The sequence below is a fragment of the Semicossyphus pulcher genome, unplaced genomic scaffold (assembly GCF_022749685.1).
Source record: "Semicossyphus pulcher isolate SPU_LCO1_2020_fin unplaced genomic scaffold, fSemPul1.0.p SCAF_25, whole genome shotgun sequence".
NCBI lineage: Eukaryota > Metazoa > Chordata > Actinopteri > Labriformes > Labridae > Semicossyphus > Semicossyphus pulcher.
In genome coordinates this window covers 7,621,767-7,643,317 of record NW_027211699.1, presented here as the reverse complement: position 1 = coordinate 7,643,317, position 21,551 = coordinate 7,621,767, and the positions used below count along the sequence as shown (strand labels likewise).

Genomic DNA, 21,551 nt, shown 5'->3' with positions numbered 1-21,551 from the left:
AAAGCTTCATTTAAACTACATTTTCACTTTACAGTCAAGACTGTTAAGCAATAAGTCTGCAACAAAACTCTGTGTGTGCCTTTAGGGTGATGCTTTATTGACTGATTGATGTTTTCAGACATGTAAACAAACAAGAGTAGATTAATAAGTTGATTAGAATAACAATAAAAGAATGAACAGTAAACCTCTGCAAGAAACTCGATTGCAGAATTCAACACAAAGCAAACATGTTCAAAAAGGAGTCGGATGAGAAATACACGAGGTCTACGATTCAACACCTAATCCATATGTGCAGTTAAAGGACAATAATTGTTTTTTAAGTAGTATATCCATCCCGTGTTAATCATGACTTCAAGCAGCGGTGGCTGAGGGACGGCTGCAGCGCATGTGAAACATTCCTTATGGGTTGCCGTAGTGGTAGAAATCTGATGTCACTAAGCAACGATTTGTTCCTGACATGTCTACAACAAACTAGAAAAACTCTCAAACTAGCGGGCATCTTTAACAAATCAACTAATAATCCAGACAACTACTAAAGGTAGAATGGAATATAAATGAAATGACAAATACGCTGAAATACACAGACACTTCATACATGCATGCATTCTGTATGTGTATTTTTGTGATTTTATTCTTTATTTAATGACTATTGATTACTGATATATTATTTAATGATGATTTGTTCTGACCTTTTGGTAGAAAAGTAGAAATAAAGTAATAAATAAAATAAAATAAATACTTACCTGCTCACACTCTGGGCTGTAACGACAGATGCCGTAGCCGTCCATTCAACCGTCGCTGCTTAAAGTCCCGAATAGCACAGAAAGCATCTAACCCAGGACAGCGTTTCCTCTTGTCCTTACTTACTGAACATGTTTTTTGTACAGTTTCTTAAACATGGTAAAGTTAGTGCTTTGTTTGAGTTCACACATGCACTCCTGACAATTTGCAGAAAATGTCAAGACAATCTTCCCTTGAAATTTTCCAGAGTTGCCCTTTCACACACGTCCCACACAGCAGGAGATTTGTACTGTTGTACAGACGGTGGCGCACGACTTAAAAAGTCCCTCGCCGTTCCCCACATCATAATAATAATAATTTTAGCGTCGGCCCTCACAGCCAGAAGCTCCCGAATCTATTCATCTCTCCAGTTTGCAGACATCTTTTAAATGATCCTTCTTCTTCAACCTCAGATGTTTCTAATCATCCTGTTCTGTGCCGCTTTTCTGGTTTCACACCGGTCACATGATACAAACGTCATCACCCCACCCACTCACTTTTGATTAATGTTCCTGACTATTACCTGCTGCGTTCACACATGGGCTCACCCCGACTCCTTGTGGACATTTCACCATGTCGTGTGGACATGTCAGGAAATGTACAGGAGTGCAGTGCATGTGTGAAAGGGGCTAAAGTAGTCTTAATGAAATCCTTCAGATGTTTTCAGAACCTAATTTCATCTCTCCTCGTCTGTTTTTCCAGCTTCAACCGGATCGACATTCCTCCCTACGAGCACTACGACAAACTGTACGACAAGCTGCTCACTGCCATCGAGGAGACGTGCGGCTTCGCTGTGGAGTGAGTCGCCGACGACAGCAGAGCTCAGCGATGAGAAGAAGCAACGTGATTTGGTCCTGATGAGCCTCCTCCCTACAAACCTGCCACTCAGACGGGGGTCACACACGATTGCTTCACCCAGGGGACGCTCATACTTCCCAGGGTCATGTGGCCAAGCTAAGGGAGGGTGGGCAGAGAAGACCAGAAAATGTCACCTGACTTTTATTTTTCGACCTTCCAGCCCTCCTTTCTGTCTTTTTTATCATTGAAAAGGATCTCTTCAGCTGCTAATAACTCAGACTCTTTACTAACTTGTGGAACCTGCAAAATGTTGCCAGCTCTTCCCTTTTTTCTAAGTTCATTTTAGCATTTAAAAATAGACTTTATTACATGTAGCAACGCTCCATCTTCCCAAGCAGAACACAAGGTCAGTCCACTCTGAAACGACATTAACAGGACTGGTTTGTCTGGTTTGACTGGTTTAAGTAATTAACTCCACTTGGAAACACTAGATTTGGATGCAGAGCGTGCAGGACTCTGGATGTTTGGTGCTTCGGGTGCTATCAGCAAAGCAGAGGCTGGAAAAAACGAAGACGAGACACTGAATTAGGCCGAGCCGAATGTTTACAACCCTCTCCAAAGACAGCAGCAGGACCCTCTGCTCCTGAGTCGCCGCCCAACAACCGACGCTGCATTCACACGAACCCATTTCACACGCTCGACGGCTACTTTTGTTTGAAGATGAATAAATGAATGCATAGCTTAAAATGTGTTATTTTTATATAACAGGGAAAATTGAAAAAGAAACAATAAAATTCTATATAATATATATAATTTATTGCTGTTATATTTCAGAAACCCCCTTTCCATTGTTCCGGAAAAAATCCACCTTTTTAAATGTTTTAATGTTTAAATTATAGAAGACAATTTGTGGAAACGGATTTAAGCTTGACTGAATCTCACTTTTAAGAATGCTGTTGTTTATTTCTCTCACTCTGTACCAGGAGGGGCGTGTCTTACAAGGGCAGCAAGATCTTTAACAAAACATCCTCCGAGTGCCATAAACATTTTGAATGAGTTCATCTTTGCAAATATTGAGCGGACCCTTTAAACTCTACTGATTTCATCCTGGAGCTACACACAATGTGATGTTTTTTAACAGTCCGTCATTTGTAGCAGGGCTGTTTTAATGTCAGTAGCATGAAAACGAACCGTGATTCTGTTCAGAGGAGTCAGAGTCGATGTTTCTACTACCTTCTCGCCATGTGGTGCTAAATAGCATTAACGTTTGTCTTTTATCGGCACCCTTACTCATTGACGTACTACTGCTTCAAGTCCACAACACACTACTCGTGCTCATGCCTGTTTGTGGCCACAAAAACCTGTCCAAGAAACCAAGAGCTCTACATTGCCACATTCTCAGGAGACTCCATTTGTAGTTTGTGACGTCCTTTTTTGATTTGACGCCTGATGAGAATCTGATTCGTCTTGATTTCCTGAATGTTAAGGGGTTAAAAAGTCTCGTTGTTTAAATTGTTTCGCCCTCAGCAGAGACCCCATAAACTCAAAGAAGTTGTCGCATGTGTCCATATGTGCTTTTCGGTTTAAAGGGAACTGAATGAGACTGACTCCTGTTTTCGCCTGCTACACAGTTCCACGGTGATGTTTTTATTTGGAGCAAAGTGGGATTGTTTGTTTTCTACGATTTTAAAAATGAAATTGAATGTTTTCAGAAGATGCTGCCTGTCTAGCAATCTCTATGACCGTGGACTGTTCTTAATGTTTGCATACACTACAAAAAAAAAAAATGAACTGTTCATTTTTCATTCTTTTATGTAAGACTAATGTGTATGCAAAGTGAAAAGTGTCCTCAGATGGTGCTTTGTACAGTTATAAAATATTGTTCATATATGTGGATCAAACAACCTGTAATTTATCTTTAACTTAAGTAGAAGAGGATTTTTTTTCTTGAAATGAAAAGAGGACTTGCACACGAGCAGAGTGAGGTCGCCACGTGTAGGTAAAGGTGACTTCTGTAACACTTATCCATAGGCCTTTTAAGTCCAGTGCACAAGCTGATCGCCCTACTGTCTGTTCCTTTACTACATCGCCTCTCATTGAAGAACCCAACTTTGTATTAAACGAGTCACAGTTGAGAGATGCCGCTGTTTTTTTTTCTGTTTGTTTTTTTAATAGCATGATCCACTAGCAGGACTATATCTCTCATAGCAGACTGATGCAATTTGATGTACGTTAACACTATCATTTTGTAAGAGTATTTTATTTTTGTGTGTCATTAGTTCTAATTAAACTTGCCTTTGTCTAACAATGTAAGGCCTTGTACAAAGATATGTCCTGTCGTCTTTCTGTAACAGTGATTTACATTATATCCATTTATCACGGGCTTTATCACTGGGAATAAATGTCAAGTAAGGGAAGCAGAGAATCGCGCTTTACATCTGAATGGCACACGTCCACGACCACCTACTGTGTAACCGATACCACAGTGGATTAAAACGTCTGGCAGATGGCTCTGAGGGGGTGCAGGGAAAGGGGGTCAAGTGAGAAAGAATGGAACTGCTAACAAAAAGGGGGTCAGTGTAAGACTCTTATATATGGGGAGGTCTTGTAGCGGTGTATGTACACAGACTGGATAGAAGATAAGCATTCATAAGGATAATATTTCATATGTTGATGCCCCACTGTGTAAGAGAGAAATCTGTTGAGCTGACAAAATAAAAAACACAGAGGGTTTTGTTTATGTGTAAACCTACTTGGCATTAAACCCTGATTCTGATTTTGTCTAAAAAAATGCTTCTGTCACTGCCAGAGGGAATTAATACAGATTTTATTTTGTATTTATGTTGTAGTACCCATTCCTATATTGATAAAATAAAGAGTTGAGACATGAGTTCAGTCTTCTTGGCCTCCTTTGAGGTTGTGTGTATAACCAAGGAGACATTTGAAAAACTGCCTTCTGCCACACTTTGGGTTTCATTTTAATAGTTTTCTACCAAAACGATCTGTAATTCTTTATAAATATTTGCATGGAAAACCCGACAAGGGTCACATTTCTACTAATTATAATGTACAAATGAGGGAAAAAAAGTTTTTCTTTCATGTTTGGGTTGGTCCGGATGACGTAACTTACCGTAATACATCGGAAGCACAGTCAGAGTCGGATCACGAGGTTCTGTCTCGTACATATCCATCCGCCAACTCTGTTGTGCTCATTTAAATGTATCGGAAAAGAAGCACCAAACAACTGCTTTTTTAATGAATATTACACAGATATTTTTTAAGTGCAAGAGAATAGATAAAATATAGTTTCAGATTTGTTTAGGTTCTGCCGATGAAATGTTTATATGTGATCAAAAAAGAACCCTTTTATATGTTCTATCCATCCAATATCTGTACCGCTTATCCGGTTCAGTCTCGTGTGTTATATTATAAACTGTTACCAGTATAGGGTTATGGGATCTTTATCAAGTGTTTAAGTACGAGTTAAAGCGAACACAGTTTCACTGTTTCTGTTCTGTGTCGTGTCTATATTGTGTATCGGTTGAACCCAAAGTTGAAACCGTTTGGCGGATGAATACATCTGAAGAGGGACTTCCTCTTGACATATAAACCGGTCCTCATTTTTTCGTTACCGGCATTTCAGCATCACTGCCGGTCGGGTTTTTTAGACGGCAGTCAAACAGCAGTGTATTTATCTTTTTTATTTATAACACTTGTTTTCAAAATGCCAGGATATTCCGACAGAGACCGCGGCAGAGACAGGGATAGAGATAGAGGGTAAGTACCGTTTTTTCATTTGTTTCAGGCTAGTTTTGTTCTCGTGTGATTCGTAGAAATGGCTGACAATTCTAAAAAAAAAAAAAAAATGAAATGAAAGACGTTAAGATAGATGTTCATTATTACATTTCTAAGAAGAATTCGACGTTATTTATTCAAAGTGTTTTAGTGGGAACCTACAAATGTGATTCAAGCAGTTAACCGGCGTTTTTATCCACACAAGGCCCGGACCGGTGAACGGAGCCCTTTTTCGTTGTCTTTGGCTCGAGGCCTAGTTTGGCCTTGCGCCCTTTTCCTTAGCTTCAGGGAGACGTTAGCTTAACGGCAGCTAACGGGGCGATGCATACAGCCGCCATAGGAAACTTTTAATCACGGTGCTTATAGTGATTGTCTCCAAGGTAATATACTAGGTTAACTTTTTTTTTTTTTTACATTAATTGTGTTTACATGATGTTAGCTCTGGGGCTAACGTGTAAAATGTGAAAGGCTAGCGCGGTTGCTAATCCAGCTGGCTAGTCGGCTTTTCGCCATGTGGCAGCATGAATGCGGATACAAAATGCCGGCTGTTTTTCCATTGTTCCTCTGCTGGCTGGAAAGTATATGACAGTTGTGATTTCACAAAAATGACGCAGTAAAGCTGGGTCCGAGTTCGATTTAAACCATTTATGTGTCCGTTAAACCCAGCCTGACTTTATCTACGGTAACTAAACGGCAAATTTCCTTTCAGCTATGGTGGTGGCCCTCCTCGCTTCGGAGGCAACCGTGGTGGTGGAGGAGGCGGTGGAAAGTTCGGCAACCCCGGTGAGCGGCTGCGGAAAAAACAATGGAACCTGGACGAGCTACCAAAGTTTGAGAAAAACTTCTACCAAGCGCATCCCGACGTTGTCCGCAGGCCCCCGGTATGTAGACGGCATGGTCCTTGTAATGTTATGCAACACTGCTGAAAACGTGCTCCCTCCTGCACGTGTTGCAGTTACGCAACAAGTTATGGCTGCTGAACTTTATTTGCCTTTTTCTCAACTTGCAGCAAGAAGTTGAACAATACAGAAGGTCCAAAACGATCACATTTAAGGGGAGAGAATGCCCAAATCCTATTGCAAAGTTCCACGAAGCCAGCTTCCCATGTAAGTACAAAAAAAAACGGTTACACACAATCTCATGAAGGTAATTTAGAGCACCCAAATGAATTAATGTATTTTTTCCTTTAGCTTATGTGATGGATGTGATCAACAAACAGAACTGGACTGAACCAACACCCATCCAAGCTCAAGGCTGGCCTCTGGCTCTCAGTGGAAAGGATATGGTTGGCATTGCTCAGACTGGCTCTGGCAAAACGCTTTCTGTAAGTTACATGTTGCATTAGTTTGATCAAATAGTGCTTTAAAGTCTGCTGAAAAGTCAGATTAGTGAGATTGATTACATGACCATATTTGCTCATGTGAGTGACTGTTGTGGTGTTGTTTTTTTACAGTATTTGTTGCCTGCAATTGTGCACATCAACCACCAGCCTTTCCTGGAACGTGGAGATGGACCTATTGTGAGTAGTCCTAATGCAATGTCACAAATGTTCACATACCTTTTTTTTGAATAATATATTCATGTTTAGCACTCTAACTCAGAGTCAACTTAACACATTTTAGGATGAATTTCATGGTCACCTATGAAGTCATACAGAACAAACCCAGAGCTTAAACTTAAATGATCTGCAGTTTGACACTGAAGTGACCTAAAATAGGCCTCCTGACATGTTTCCTTTTTAGTTATTCAGAACTGAATGGTGTGTATCTCTTGTGCTGACTTGTGCATTTTTCTCTTTACAGTGCTTGGTGCTCGCCCCTACTCGTGAGCTGGCTCAGCAGGTGCAACAGGTGGCAGCAGAATATGGCAGAGCTTCTCGCCTGAAATCCACCTGTATCTATGGAGGAGCGCCCAAGGGACCCCAGCTCCGTGACCTGGAAAGAGGTATACCTCTAGTTTGATTTCTGAACACTTTGGACACAAATTGTCATTTTTGGAGTTAAGTACTAACAATGCCTCTTCCCTCAAAGGTGTGGAGATCTGCATCGCCACTCCAGGAAGACTCATCGACTTCCTCGAGGCAGGAAAGACAAACCTCCGTCGCTGCACTTACCTTGTGCTGGATGAGGCCGACAGAATGTTGGACATGGGCTTCGAGCCACAGATCCGAAAGATTGTTGACCAAATCAGAGTACGTTTGCTTACCTAGATGATTTTTAACACCTATGTGGAACTTAAGTTTCAAATTTGTTATTAATTGTTGCATTTTTTTGCAGCCTGACCGTCAGACTCTGATGTGGAGTGCCACTTGGCCCAAAGAGGTCCGCCAGCTGGCTGAAGATTTCCTGAAGGAATACGTCCAGATTAATGTTGGAGCACTTCAGCTCAGTGCTAACCACAACATCCTGCAGATCGTGGACGTCTGCAATGATGGAGAGAAGGAAAACAAGTGAGTAATGAGTCCATGGTGGTAACGGGAAGCGGTGTTAAAGCACGATAGCGTTTTGTGCCTGTGCTTCAAAATGTAAGATTTATTGAGATGCGTTTTGTCGTCTTTTAGACTCATCCGTTTGCTTGAAGAAATCATGAGCGAGAAGGAGAACAAGACCATCATCTTTGTGGAGACAAAGAGGCGTTGTGATGACCTTACAAGGAGGATGAGACGGGATGGGTAAGTGTTGTAGAGCTGCCTCTGCTCTTTAACTTTGTGAAGTTATGAAGAACTTGGGTGTTAAAAATCAAACCTTTCTCTTGTCAGGTGGCCAGCTATGGGAATCCATGGAGACAAAAGCCAGCAAGAAAGAGACTGGGTTCTCAATGGTAAGCTGAAATCATCAGTGGTTGATGATCTTTACAACAAGCGGGAAACAATTTTATCATATCTGACTTTTCTTTTGCATTTTAGAGTTCAAATATGGAAAGGCTCCAATTCTCATTGCTACAGATGTTGCCTCCAGAGGTCTAGGTCAGTATCCTCCCTGAACTGTTCTGTTCTCTTAATGTATTTCAAAAAGAAAGTGTTTTTGCTTTCTTTAACTCTTCTGCTTCTTTCTGAGTTTCTCCCCTGGCCTGAAGGAGCAGTCTGTGTGGCAGGGGCTTGGCATGACAAGCCCAGGTCTCCAGAGGGGGAAGGAGGATTCTTGGAGGTGTCCTGACTGGCGAGGCACGGGTCTCCCAGTCGCGCAGATATACAGAGGTGACCAGGCCCATGTGCAGCGTAGCGTGCTGGCCTGCCTAAAAAGGGGGGGCGAGCTGAGGGCTGGCCACAGTTCCTCCCCCATACATCGTCTGTTCTCTGGCAATGGTTTGGACTGCTTCACACACCCAGGCTCTGTAACTGTCCCAGCTCAAAGCCCAGCTACACTGTCTCCTATTGTCTTGCATGCGTGTTTGGGCACTGCATTGCAAGCCATGCGAGTCATTTGGGAGGTGCTTTTGGTTGTGTAGACTTGTTGTAAAGCATGGGTGGCGTTAACATTGCAGTTCCGTAAACTTGTGTTGGAAGAGCAGTCCGTCAAATCGATCAAACCTTCACCTCTGTAGTGACATGGCTACTGGCGCTTTTGGTGACAGTGGGACATGCTAGTTGGACACACTTGGACAAAATCCAAGCTCACACTCCTCCCTCGCCTGCGTTTCAAAGTCATGTCGAGACCTGCCAACAAGAGACATTATGATCAAGTGAACACTGGAAAAATCTTGCCATGCCGAGAGTCGGGGTGCACTGTTTGTAGGCATCCTGCAGATTGGCTCAGATCTACAGTTTTTTTCTTTTTTTTGGCAAGAGACACTGCAGTGTGCGCTTTTTAGCATCTCATGAGCGTTTGACAAAGAGACCATGGTTAAGTGCTAGTTCAAGCACACTAGGAGAAGTTTTGTACATAGCGGGACACCTGTAGGTCATTTGGTAATGTGTGGGGCGAGCGCTGCAATGGGAATGGACTAGTGAATGCATACTCCAAACAATGGTAAGACTTCTGATCCATTCTTTTTGAGGGTGGTCCTAGAGGGGAGGGTTTTTATTTTATCCTGCTGGATTGGAAGCCAATGGAGTGTGCATCCTTTATCTTTTCCCACCGTAGTCTCCCCATGGAGTTATATTTCTGTAGCTTCTCTAATGCTAGTCTTTTGCAGCCTTGTGGATTAACCAGCCATCCCTACCTCATGACCATACTAACTTGGCCTCTTTTGTTTTTGATCTGGTTGTTGTGGTGGCGTTGGTGCACCTCTTTGTGTGCTGTCCTCCTCCTGTATGCCACACTGCAACACAATCTTACAGATGTTGAAGACGTGAAATTTGTCATCAACTTTGACTACCCCAACAACTCTGAGGACTATATCCACCGTATTGGCAGAACGGCTCGTAGCCAAAAGACAGGCACGGCTTATACCTTCTTCACTCCCAACAACATGAGGCAGGCCAGTGACCTCATCTCTGTGCTCCGCGAGGCCAACCAGGCGATCAACCCCAAGCTCCTCCAAATGGCGGAAGACAGAGGAGGTAAATCTAATTGGTGAGATACAGAAACTGCGCTGTGATCTGCAGCCTCTTTCTTTCTGCTGCTCTCCTTTGTTTCTCCTGAGAACTGGGTGGCTTTGTAACGGTCTTTATTAGCTTTTCAAACCAATTTCTCATAGTGGCGTTTCTGATACTGGTATAAGAACTAATGCAACCTAAAATCCTTGTTGAGGTATTTGAGAATGGGCAAATTAGTGCATAGATCCGATACTACTTAAACAAAACAGTAGCCTATACAGCCAACATATAATGGCTGCTAAAGAAACAAAGGTGTTGTCACATGATGATTTACCTGAAACCAATTGTTCCTCATGCCAATAGCTAACAAACCACAGTGCAAGTGTAGAGTAACGCTGTTCAAAGCTTTTAAGATGTCCTCAGTCTTTTCCCACTAATCGCATCCATACTGGTTAAGTAGGAAATCGGCACGGCACTTGTATTGGCCGAAACTCAAGTTTATTCTATATTAAGGAGGATAAATGGTTTTAGGTTTAATGTTTTGTGTTTATAACGTGACTTTAGCCACGTCTCTTAAGGTTGTTTTTTCTTTTCCAGGTCGTTCAAGGGGCGGCAGAGGTGGTGATTATAGAGACGACCGTCGGGATAGGTATTCTGGCAGGCGTGACTTTGGCGGTTTTAGGGACAGGGATAACGGCAGAGGGTTTGACAACGGACCAAACAAAGCTTTTGGCACAAATTCCCAGAACGGAGGCTATGGGGGCGGCAACGGCGCCAGCAGTAACGGCTTCAGTGGGGGCAGCTACAACGGGAACGGACAGTCCAACTTCAACAACCAAGCGGGAGCGTTCGGAGCCCCGAACAACTTCCAGGCCGCGCAGTTCGCTCCCAATAAGGGCGGAGCACAGACTGGCGCGCCTCACCCCCCGTTCCCCTTCCCGCAGGCACAGGCTCCGCAGCAGCACCCCCCACCGCTGGTGCCCTACCCCATGCCTCCTCAGTTCTCTCAGTAAACACACCGTACACTTGAAAGAAGTAATTTATTGCTTTTTGTCTTGTTTTAAGTTCTACACTTGATCCTGAATTTTTTTTGTATTTACACAACAGGGTTACAAACAACTTGAACCTCGTATCAAGCCTTTTAAGATCTGCAGTGCAGCATTAGTGGTGTTGCGCACTTGTTTTCCCCTTTACTATTTAATTTGTTACATTCCTCATTAATGGTTTAGTTATGTTTTGTACTAGGTAATTACAAATGTATCGGTTTTTCATGTGTATCCTTGAAAGTGATGTTAAGCTCCTACCTTGGAAGTGCACTGCATGATCTTTCAAATAAAACGTAAAAAACATTTGTCATTTTGTCTTGTCTTTACTTTCAATCTACTCATGGGTAATAATTTGCACTTGTACTACCTTGTTTGTCCAGTAGGTGTCATGCTCCACAAAATTATTCCAGCATCCTGTTGAGTCTTTAGAGTGGTGGTAACCCTCTTAAACTAGCACGTGTCGCTTGATGTTTATAGTATCTTGCAGGACTAGAATCTGCTGTTTACAAAACGTGTAGCAAAAGTATAAATCTAAACCTGCAGCTTCTGCCTGGTTTCCCAGCAGCAGAGAGATGGCAACTTGTTTGTCACGTCAGACTCATTGGCATCTTGGCAACACTAATGAACTTTTGATGACTTGTATAAACTCTTTAATTCTTTAATTTTGTACCAATGGTCAAAATATATCTCAATCAAAGAAACACTCAACCTGTTATAGAACTACACAGGATTAAAGACATCAGAAGGTGGGGTGTTGTCTCCATCTGCTGGTATTGTCTAGCATAAGTTAATGCATTGAAATATTGGGTTTTATTTTAGTCTAGTCTTTTTAATTGTTCACTTAGTTACACATAGTACAATGTGTAGTAAAATGCTTTTGGTACCTGTCAAGCCAAGGAAATGTACACACTTATTTACATAGAGAAATGAAAAATAACACTGAAGAGTACTATAACATTTAAAGTAGAGAAGAAAAATTGTATGTTATGATTTAAGTAATATGGTAAAGACTTCATGTGTTGTGCTACGTACACGGTACAGTAGTTGTGTAAATTGATGGGGGGTGATGTAGGCTGTAAACATTTTAATGAGCTGTGCACTAGAATGGCTCATTAAACCTTGTGATGGCTTCAGGAAAGACTCATCTTCGCAGTCTTAGTGCGATAACATCTGCCTCATGGCAGGAGGCAGAACAGTCTATTGTTTGGGTGGCTGTGTTTGCCTTTCTCCTGCATCGCTTGTGGTAGATGTCCTGCAGATATGGGAGGGTGTTTCTGATGGTTTGCTCGGCCGAGCGGACAACCCTCTTCTGTTCCCCGTCCAGGTACCATGATGATGTTGAAGTGGCGGATCCAGGACATGTCCTGAGTGATGTGAACCCCGAGGTAAATAAAGCCTTAATAAAGTATATTTAGTGGGCTGTGCAGCACAGCCCACAATGGCCCCCTCTATAGCAAAGCTATAGGGGTCCATTGTGGGCTGTGCGAAGCACAGCCCACTATTGTTCTTCACTGCGCCTCTTTTTATTATTCTTCCTCCCTGATTTTCGGTTTCTTTCTTGCCCCGCAGCTTTGAGCGCACACAAACAAAAAATACATCAAAACGTGCGGCTCGGTCTAACTCGCTATGCTATTATTTTTATCTCCAGAATATTAATTTTTCGCGTCGTAAGACGCGAAAAACTGGGAAAAAATTCCCATCTGGAATGAATGGGACGAGGTACAAAAAACGCGCAAATCTACAACGTTTTTCAAACATCTCCTGCTCTGGCCTACGTTCACCTAGAAACACCATTCAAACTTTAAAATGTAGGCACGGGTCTTGTCTATTTAAGTTATATTTGAACTTTTTTCCTACCATGTTTCGTTTTTGAACGGTGAGCCTTTAAAAATGGTGAGTTATTTTGGAAAAATTCAGGATTTATAATGGGTGTGTATTGCGGAATGTTCGTGCAGAGCTAATTGACAGAGTGCGGAGACTCAAAAAAAACTCTCAGAAATTCTGTCTCTCTCTCGCGACCCTAGCCACAAATTACACAGTAGAACTGTGATTTTTTCACAGAGTTGTAGCCACACTTGTCTTCTTTCTCCCAATGTGTCTACTTTATCAGTAGGATGTACGGTTTTTGATTTATCTGCCCCTAACCGACAAGAGTAGCTCTCAACTGCTCCATTTACTCCAATGTTAATCGGGAGGAGGATTTTCCAGGATTTTCGAAAGTGCACCTGTTTTTAACTCGCTCCTATTACCACATTTTAGAAGCTAGGACCACAAAAACTTATGTCTGTGTTCTTTAAGGCCTTTCTGGCTTAATGGTGAAGAAATTTTGACGATATCATCTTTGGTTTGGAAGAAATGGCAGTAGTTTGACGTCCTAAATGTGAGCCAGAAATCACGCTCAGATCAGCTGCCACAGACACCAGCTTTGGTCGTTGCTAGGGAGTAACGACAACCATCACCACGGCAACCGAGCTCAGCTGGGCCAATTAATTCTTCAGACTCCAAAAAACTCTCAGAAATTCTCTCTTTCCGTGACTCACCCCAGCCACAAATTACACAGTAGAACAGTGATTTTTCACAAAGTTGTAGCCACACTTGTCTTCTTTCTCCCAATCTGTCTACTTTATCAGTAGGACTTATGGTTTTTGATTGATCTGCCCCTAACCGACAAGAGTAGCGCTCAACTGCTCCATTCACTCCAATGTAAGTCACACAGACAGACAGACTGCAGCAGAGTATGATCGTCCGGCGTCTGTGTCAAGTGCACAGATATCAGCCATCTCATTGGACAAATCACCTCGGATACAGATGACAGACAACACAGGAGGACTCTGATTGGACAGTTGTGTGTGTGTGGTCTTTCATATTTCACGTGTATGACAAGAGTCCCAGCCTGAACACAATTACATGAAAATATTTCCCATCAGGCCTAGCGCCCGCTACTGGAAACAGGAAGTGACATATAAGCCCCTCCTCCAAGGTGGTAAAACATGTTAACCTCAAATTCATGTCAGGAAACTCGTATGACCTTGATTAAGGTCTGTGACAAAACTTGTTCAGGTTACAACAGAGGGCGTGACCCTGGCGGCGCGGCGCATATAACCTTCGCCATGATGCCTCGCCATGACATTTAGGCTGCGATAACTCGCCTGTACTTCATCCTGTCTGCACCAAATTTCACATGCTTGATCAGAGTCCCGCCCTGAACAGATCTACACACTCCTTTCCTTACCAATACTATAGCGCCACCCACTGGTGACAGCCTGTATCAACTCTCATATACATTGTCCAATCTCCACCAAATTTCACAAGTTTGATGAGGGTACCGCCCTGAACACATCTACATATACATTTCTCACTCATAGTCATAGCGCCACCTACTGGGCAGAGCCTGTATAAACTGTCATATACATTGTCCAATCTCCACCAAATTTCACAGGTTTGATGAGGGTACTGCCCTGAACACATCTACATATACATTTTTCACTCATACTGATGGCGCCACCTACTGGGCAGAGCCTGTATCAACTCTCATATACATTGTCTGATTTGCTCCAAATTTCACAGGTTTCATGAGGGTACTGCCCTGAACACATCTGCATATTCATTTTTCACTCATAGTCACAGCGCCACCTACTGGTAAGAGCCAGTAGTAACTCTCATATACAATGTTCAATCAGCTTGAAATTTCCCATGTATGATTACAGTGTCGGACTGAACAGTTCTACAGAATCATTTTTCGCTCACACTCTTAGCGCCACCTACTGGCAAGAGCCAGTACTACCTGTTACATACAATGTTATATCAGCTTCAAATTTCACATGCATGATTATAGTCTCGGCCTGAACAGATCTCCATAGGAAATTTCCCAACAGGGGTTAGCAAAGCTATAGGCTATCCATAAGTACAGAATGTGTCTGTCTAGACAAATACCATAGATGAAGACGCTGCAAATCACGCGCACACAGACATGCAGCGCAGCACAGCCCACTCTCGCGATTTCCCAACGGGGAATTGTCTAGTATAGTTTGTTCCCCTCCTTTCTTCTTAATCATCTTGTTCCCACTCAGGTTTACCCTGGGGTCCCCTCTTGGGTCCCAGGGTATCAATAAATACAGCTTCAAACTATAGGATATTAAGAGAAATCATTATATGAAACTGTGAGGCCCACGTGTCACAGTAGAACTGCTTCTCCACCACCATCCATGTTGTATGTAATCAGACTGAACCTGTGCGTAGGTCAGCACCTGTTGATTGCAGATCAGAGCTGCTCTCGGCGAACAGGATTGCCGTGTGGGCGCGGCTGATTTAAATTGCTCTCTACATATTTACAGACCCGTGGACCTGAAGTATGTGAGGAACGCTCGCTCGGTAAATACTACGCAGGCATGTGAGTCAGAGAGGATCGCCTTTTCATTTCACACTGATAAGTGACAGCCGCACCCTGAGTGCTGCTGACAGGAGCATGAGCGTGAAAAAACATGTTTGAACTTATTATTAGTTAACAGTGAAACTATTTACAGTGTGAAAACAATGAGTTCTTCAGGATTCAGAGCATGTAGATGTGATCAGAGTGAGACGAAAGCGTGCTTATCTCTGATGTCTTGCACAATGTGGAGTTTAAACAGGTGGGCTGTGCATGATTGGAGCACATGAACACATGAACACGCATACAATTTAATGGGAGCCTTGCATTTTAAACAAGCTTATAACATATCATAGAAGTGTTAAAAGATGCATTACAGGTGTTCGTGTTATTATTTCCCCTCCTGTCTGTATCAATACGCAAAGCCGAGCCTGGACCTTGTGTGATTTATTAAGCTACGGAAGCCCTAAGCGGACATGCATCCATACATTTTATCCACTCAGTTTACCTGTAATTGTTTTCTCGAGATCTCGATTTATTTATCTCGTTATCTTGAGTTAACAAAGCTGGTTTTCTCGTGATAACGGGGTAATTTTCTGTCGATCTAATAAAACAACAACAGGCTGCTCATTGTGATGCTGCAGAGCAGGACATGCCATGCTGCCATTGCCATCACTGATGAGGTAAGTTAAACCTGTTTCTATGTTTGTTTTGTGCTTTCACAACTCTGGGGAAAAGACTTACTGGGAATCTACACTGACACTGTAGCGTCAGACGAACGTGCTAGCTAAGTGCAGGCTCGTTAGCCAATGCTAGTTGCAATTCCTGGGCATAAATAGGAGTGGCAGTAATGCTAAAAAGTGTGCATGTGTATTTCTTAATTGTGCATTAAATTCTGTATTTATGTAGAAGAAGGATTGGTATACCCAGATGTTGAGGAGATGTACATGTTCAATGCTCTTTCAAATGAATCTTGCCTGCTCATCGAGCCGATCAATAACTTCAACAGGAAACTAAATAAAGTTGGAGAAATGAAGAGATCACATGGTGTAATACCTCGGTTGTTGGCATGTATTTACAGCAGTCAATCTACGCTTCACTGACACGCAGCAGCGGGAGAGAATAGGTGAGTAAAACGAACAGAGCAGCAGAAAATTACTCAGCCAGCCTCCCGCGCAGCTTACGTGCCTGGTGGAGATTGCAGCATTGAATAACATTGGAGCGGTTCTGTCCCAGCACACGCGTGTCAAAAATACGCTTCAAATAAGTCGCCTGTGTAGATTCCCCTTTATGATCATCTGCTGTCACAGTGGTGCAGCGTTATTTATTTATTTCATGTTATTTGCATAGGGACAAGTATGTAAACCGATGCCACAGACTACAGCATTTATAGCCTTTAAAATACATTAAATCAACAACAACTTCACAAGAGACGTTACAAAATATCCTACAATAAAACTGAATGTGAAACAGGGAGCACAGAAGTTTCAGTTTGAGTTTAAAATGCTCCCAGTCTTTATCTAGTGTCTCGAGATAACAAGATAGATAAGTCGAGATCACGAGAAAACAACCGGAAATTACTCGTCATCACGGGAAAACGGGGCAAATAAAATGTATGGATGCATGTCCGCTCAGGGCTTCCGTAGAGACCCACTTCTTCCGCAGTTGCCCTTGTTTAATATGCACATTATGCTCAAATATCAAACGAATAAAAACTGTGTGAAACTCTTAGACCTGGTGCAGAATATGATAAATAGATAATTAGGTTGTATCTTTCCTCTGCAGCTATGTTAGTTCTTACCCATAATGCAACTGTTTGCACTTAACTGTGGTTGGACCCATTACACTTAAAAAACTGGGACTTTTAACCAACCATAGTACTCGCCTCAGGTGTTCTGAAGAGTTCGTTAACCACCTCATCCACTGCTTAACCGATACATTGCAGCGCACAGATAATTGACCATCACACAAAGTAGCATGTAGACACACAAAGGAGCTAGAGAGCAGGTTTGTGTGTTAACTGGCAAAAGTCCAGTTCCAGTTAACTTGTGGAACTAGTTGTGTTGGTGGAGCAAAATTAAGGATTAAATTAGCATAAAAAATCAGTTGTTGCTTATTACTGTTTACTCCTGCTTGTGGACGTGGTGTATTAAAGCAGCGTCATACAAGAGGGAGTGCTGCTGCACTGAGTATCAGCACGGCTGAGATTATCTTCAGGACAAGAACCGGACTTTAGACGGAATAATCTTGGGGAGTGGGCGAGCATCATTACTTAGTACATGCTACACCCTGTTCACAAGCTAGTTACAAATATCCATAATAGCCTCTTTAAATACTTCTAGGGTCAAAGGTCAGGGTCAAGGGAGACTAACCTGTTGCCTCATCAGTCAACACCACTCTCTTGTCCCGTCACTCACTCCTGTCTGTGTGTTCCTTTTCACCTTTTTGTTCCCGCTCCTTGAACCCTCCCTCTCGCCCTGCAGGTATGTGGGTGTGGGTCCGAGGAGTAACTGTTCTGGGTGTGTGCGTACGACACACCCGCTGCAAGCATGAGACGGAGCAGCATGCTGAGCGGACTTCTTCCTACTGAGGCGTGAAAGGCATTGTTTAACTCTACAAGCAGAGGTGCCTTCAGCGTACACACTCCCACCCCCTTCACTGTGCATATTTGTGTTCGTGCCAACACACACACACAGGATAATATGCATGCACTGTAGTTCTGCAGGCCGTCTTTGTTATCAGCGGTTTTTGGCAGCAGGTAAAGTTTAAATCTTCGCATTAGACCTTGACTCCTTGTGTGTCACAGAGATAACTCCACAGGGCGTGTGTCTGATAACCAGCCATGAAAAGAATAACCTCCGTCACTCCTGGTTTTCCTTTAGGCGTAGCAATCCTTACTTAGAGAAAGAAGCAAACTTCTTATGTTCGGAAGCCCTAAGCGGACATGATCCATATATTTTGTTTACTCCACTTTCCCGTGATAACAACTTATTTCCTCGAGATCTCGACTTATTTATCTCGTCTCTCTATTTAGACATTTATAATCACAACAGCGACTAGGAGCAGGGAGAAGAAAAATCTAATTTTTGCCGGCCCCTTACTCAAAACAAAAGTAAACAATAAACTTATCTCGAGATAAATAAATCGTGTTAATTTGACCCTTTCATCTAAGATGCAACGGCAATCTCAGCGAACGTGCCGGGCGGTTAGCGATAATCGACTTCCCGTCAAGACTTCCTTTCCCGCGTGCTGCGTTGTTACAGAAAGAGAAACCATTCTCTTGTGATTTACTTGTTATGAACGGGTCTTACCTTTGCCCAAATGTCAACATCATGATGCAGATTTGTAAGAAGTTCAAATTCAAGCTTTGTCAGGTCTGTCCTCAAGAGGAGAAGAAAACTTTTAAAATGGAGGTCGGATCGATCTGATGCATTCGAGGAAGTCGGGAAATCTAAGTGCTGAGCGGCTTTCGTGACACAGCGTCAAGGGAATTAATCTGAAGTTAAATTTTAGATGTAGAGCAGATTGTTAGCTGTTAGCATGCAGATGTTTGTTTATAGAGATTAATAAGAAGCTAAATCCTCGTCAGATGACGCTGATGGGAGCCGGGATGGCGTTACGCGTGGATTACTTCCGCCTGTTTTTGCTCTCCTCCCGGACTGTTTTTCCTGCATACACCGCAGCCTGCTGATACGTGACTGGTTAATATTGCTCAGACTACAAGCGTAGTTCAAATGGAAACCAGAACACTTGCCTTCCCTTCTACTATGTAGAATCTGTAAATAGAGATTGATGCAACGGTAATGCTGCATTCACATGGATTCAGGCAGACGGTAGACGGCAAACCGGATGTCATTTTAGTGTATGAGAGCAGGAGGGTAAAATGTGGTGAGGCCAGCAGAGATCGCCAGCAACGGAAACAGTAGATGGCATTGCTGTCCAAAGTTAAAATAGTTTTAACTTTTTGCCGTCCTCTGCAACAGAATGTGCAAGGGGATGTGACGTACCTCCCTATCACAACAAGAAAACATGGGCGAGCTTGACAACGAGAGGCGGATCATTTTGGTTCAACAGCACCCCGAACTTTATGACCACATGCGCTTTTGTTTATAGTTATTTTAAATCACCATAGCAACATCTCGTCATGAGTGTTTCGTTTTGCCGTCCTGCTGTTCCGTCGGTTTTTTTACTTTTCCTGTGCCGTGCAAAAGGTGTTGTCCGTCTGCCATCCGCCTGAATCCATGTGAACGCAGCATAAGTGAGAATGTTTCTGCTTGTAATAAAGCGCAATACCGAAGTACGGAAGCCCTAAGCGGACATGCATCCAAACATTTTATTTCTTCCATTTTCCTGTGATGAGTCATTTCTAGTTGTTTTCTCAAGATCTCGACTGAACTATCACGAGGTAACAAAGCTTTTAGAAAACAGAACAACAGGCTGGTGATAATACAGAGCAGGACATGCCATGCTGCCATCGCCCACACTACCACAGTGTGTTTCTAAAGCTAAACCTGTTTCTATGTTGCTCTGGAGATACGAGTTATGATCATCTCATTGTTGTTATCTTGAGATAAGAAGATAAATATGTCGAGAACAACCGGAAATTATTCGTTATTGTGGGAAAACGGAGCAAATAAAATGTATTGAAGTATTCCCACAATATAAGTATAGAAATGTGTTTCAGGATAAACCCTTTGAGATGTATCGTCTTGTTTTTAAGGGGGTCCAAAACAAACTGTACAGGCACAATTATGTATCACACCGAATGACAATGACATCAAGCAAACCAGCAACAAACTAAATAACAGGACAACGAACAACAACAAAATAATAATAATAAAATGAAATAAAAATAAAAAAGATTAGATTAGATAAAATCAATAAGAAAAAGAAAATGATCAAACTATTAGTAGAGGAAGGAACAGTGGTGACACTACTGAAAACAAAAGCCATTTGTTTTAAGATGAGAAAACATTTTTAAATAAGTGAAATGATGACCAAGATATTTACAGGTAACTTATTCCAGTCAGAAGGAGCCAGAGACATAAAAGCTTTTCTGCAAACTTCCTTTGATACAAAGGAAACCATAAAGAGGCTCAGATCAGCGCTGAGGGCTTCTGTTCACTAGAGTTTGTTTCTATATAAAAATCCAGTTCGGACCTTCAGTTTGCTTGATAGGTGTTGATTTTATACTGTGTGTGTATCAATGACTGTATATATAGATGGACAACGCGTCTCCATCTGCTCCCATTGTACGAAATTGATGCCAAAATAGCCCCCGTGATAGGCGCTGCCATCTTGCGATGGTGACGTTATACGGAGCCAGAGTCTGCGCAGTAGAGCTCGGCAAGTGAAGCGGCCGTAGCCACTTCTGCTAACCAAAACACACACTTAACTTACCGAAAAAACAGCAAGGATCCCGCACACCGGCGTGTTTAACAGCTTCTCTGTGTTGGTCTGAGGTTAACGTTCACAGGTATGGAAACTTCAATGACTGTAGTGATTGTTTTAGTTACGTTTCCACTCGCGGATCGTCCTCCGCTCTGCTCACCCGGAACTGATCGGCTGCGGGTGCCGGATTTGTCAACAGAGCTGTCAATCATCATTTTGACAGCAGCAAATAACTAATTAAAAATAAACTTGTCAGAAAAATGAACACTTGGAAATAATTCAGCATGATAAGAACTAACTATAATGACAGAAACCATGTTTGAGAAAAATTTATCGGGCGTGTATTTTGATTTTATAGTTTGACTCATGTCCCATCTGTTAACATGGAGGAGGCGGGCTTTATGACCTATACTGCAGCCAGTCAGCAGGGGGCGATAGAGAGGGTTTGGCTTCACTTTTAGGGAGCTGTCATGTCGTCCATCTTTTTATACAGTCTATGGTGTGTATGGATGCATGTCCGCTTCGGGCTTCCGTACAGGAGGGAGAAGCCTTGTAAGTTGATGATTTAAAGGGCCACATTGCAAAAACTTAGCTTGTTGTCAACATCAGTACTTTTGCTACAAACAGTAAATCCGTGTGTATATTTAAATATAATCACATGAGAAAGGTGTAAATAAAACCAATATATACTTTAATATATAGCCTACAGTTTTGTCTTTGTTATGATGAAGCTTTAATCACCTGATAGGTGACACATAAATGACACGTCCGTTTCTCGGCTCTAATTAAACAATAAAAGCTAATAATGATACTGACACACAGTCATCGAGTGACTTGTTCCTCTGCATTCCTCCACGATCGTGTGTGTTGAAACTTTATAATCATGCCACCTCTATAG

General features: G+C 42.4%; 2 protein-coding genes across 4 annotated transcripts in view; both read left to right on the top strand.

The window, feature by feature from the left end:
• The window catches only part of smurf2 (SMAD specific E3 ubiquitin protein ligase 2), a 62,229-nt gene extending 57,780 nt beyond the window's left edge, over positions 1–4,449 (top strand). For both annotated transcript variants that reach the window (XM_069675947.1, XM_069675946.1), the window contains exon 19: positions 1,483–4,449. In XM_069675947.1, the coding sequence (XP_069532048.1) occupies positions 1,483–1,582 (100 nt within the window). In that variant the 3' untranslated portion in view covers positions 1,583–4,449. The remainder of the gene's footprint in view (positions 1–1,482) is intronic.
• Positions 4,450–5,203: 754 nt separating this feature from the next.
• ddx5 (DEAD (Asp-Glu-Ala-Asp) box helicase 5) lies at positions 5,204–11,199 on the top strand. 2 transcript variants are annotated; one of them, XM_069675809.1, is made up of 13 exons: positions 5,204–5,355; positions 6,083–6,254; positions 6,383–6,479; positions 6,564–6,697; positions 6,827–6,892; positions 7,176–7,317; positions 7,404–7,564; positions 7,650–7,822; positions 7,934–8,044; positions 8,132–8,193; positions 8,279–8,338; positions 9,653–9,874; positions 10,448–11,199. In XM_069675809.1, exons 1-13 carry the CDS (start codon positions 5,303–5,305, stop codon positions 10,861–10,863), a joined length of 1,869 nt encoding a protein of 622 aa, XP_069531910.1. In that variant the 5' UTR covers positions 5,204–5,302; the 3' UTR covers positions 10,864–11,199. The 2 variants fall into 2 exon arrangements, with proteins under 2 accessions (XP_069531910.1, XP_069531911.1); XM_069675810.1 differs by having other exon boundaries at positions 9,653–9,887; positions 10,448–10,557.
• The last annotated feature ends 10,352 nt before the right edge of the window (positions 11,200–21,551 follow it).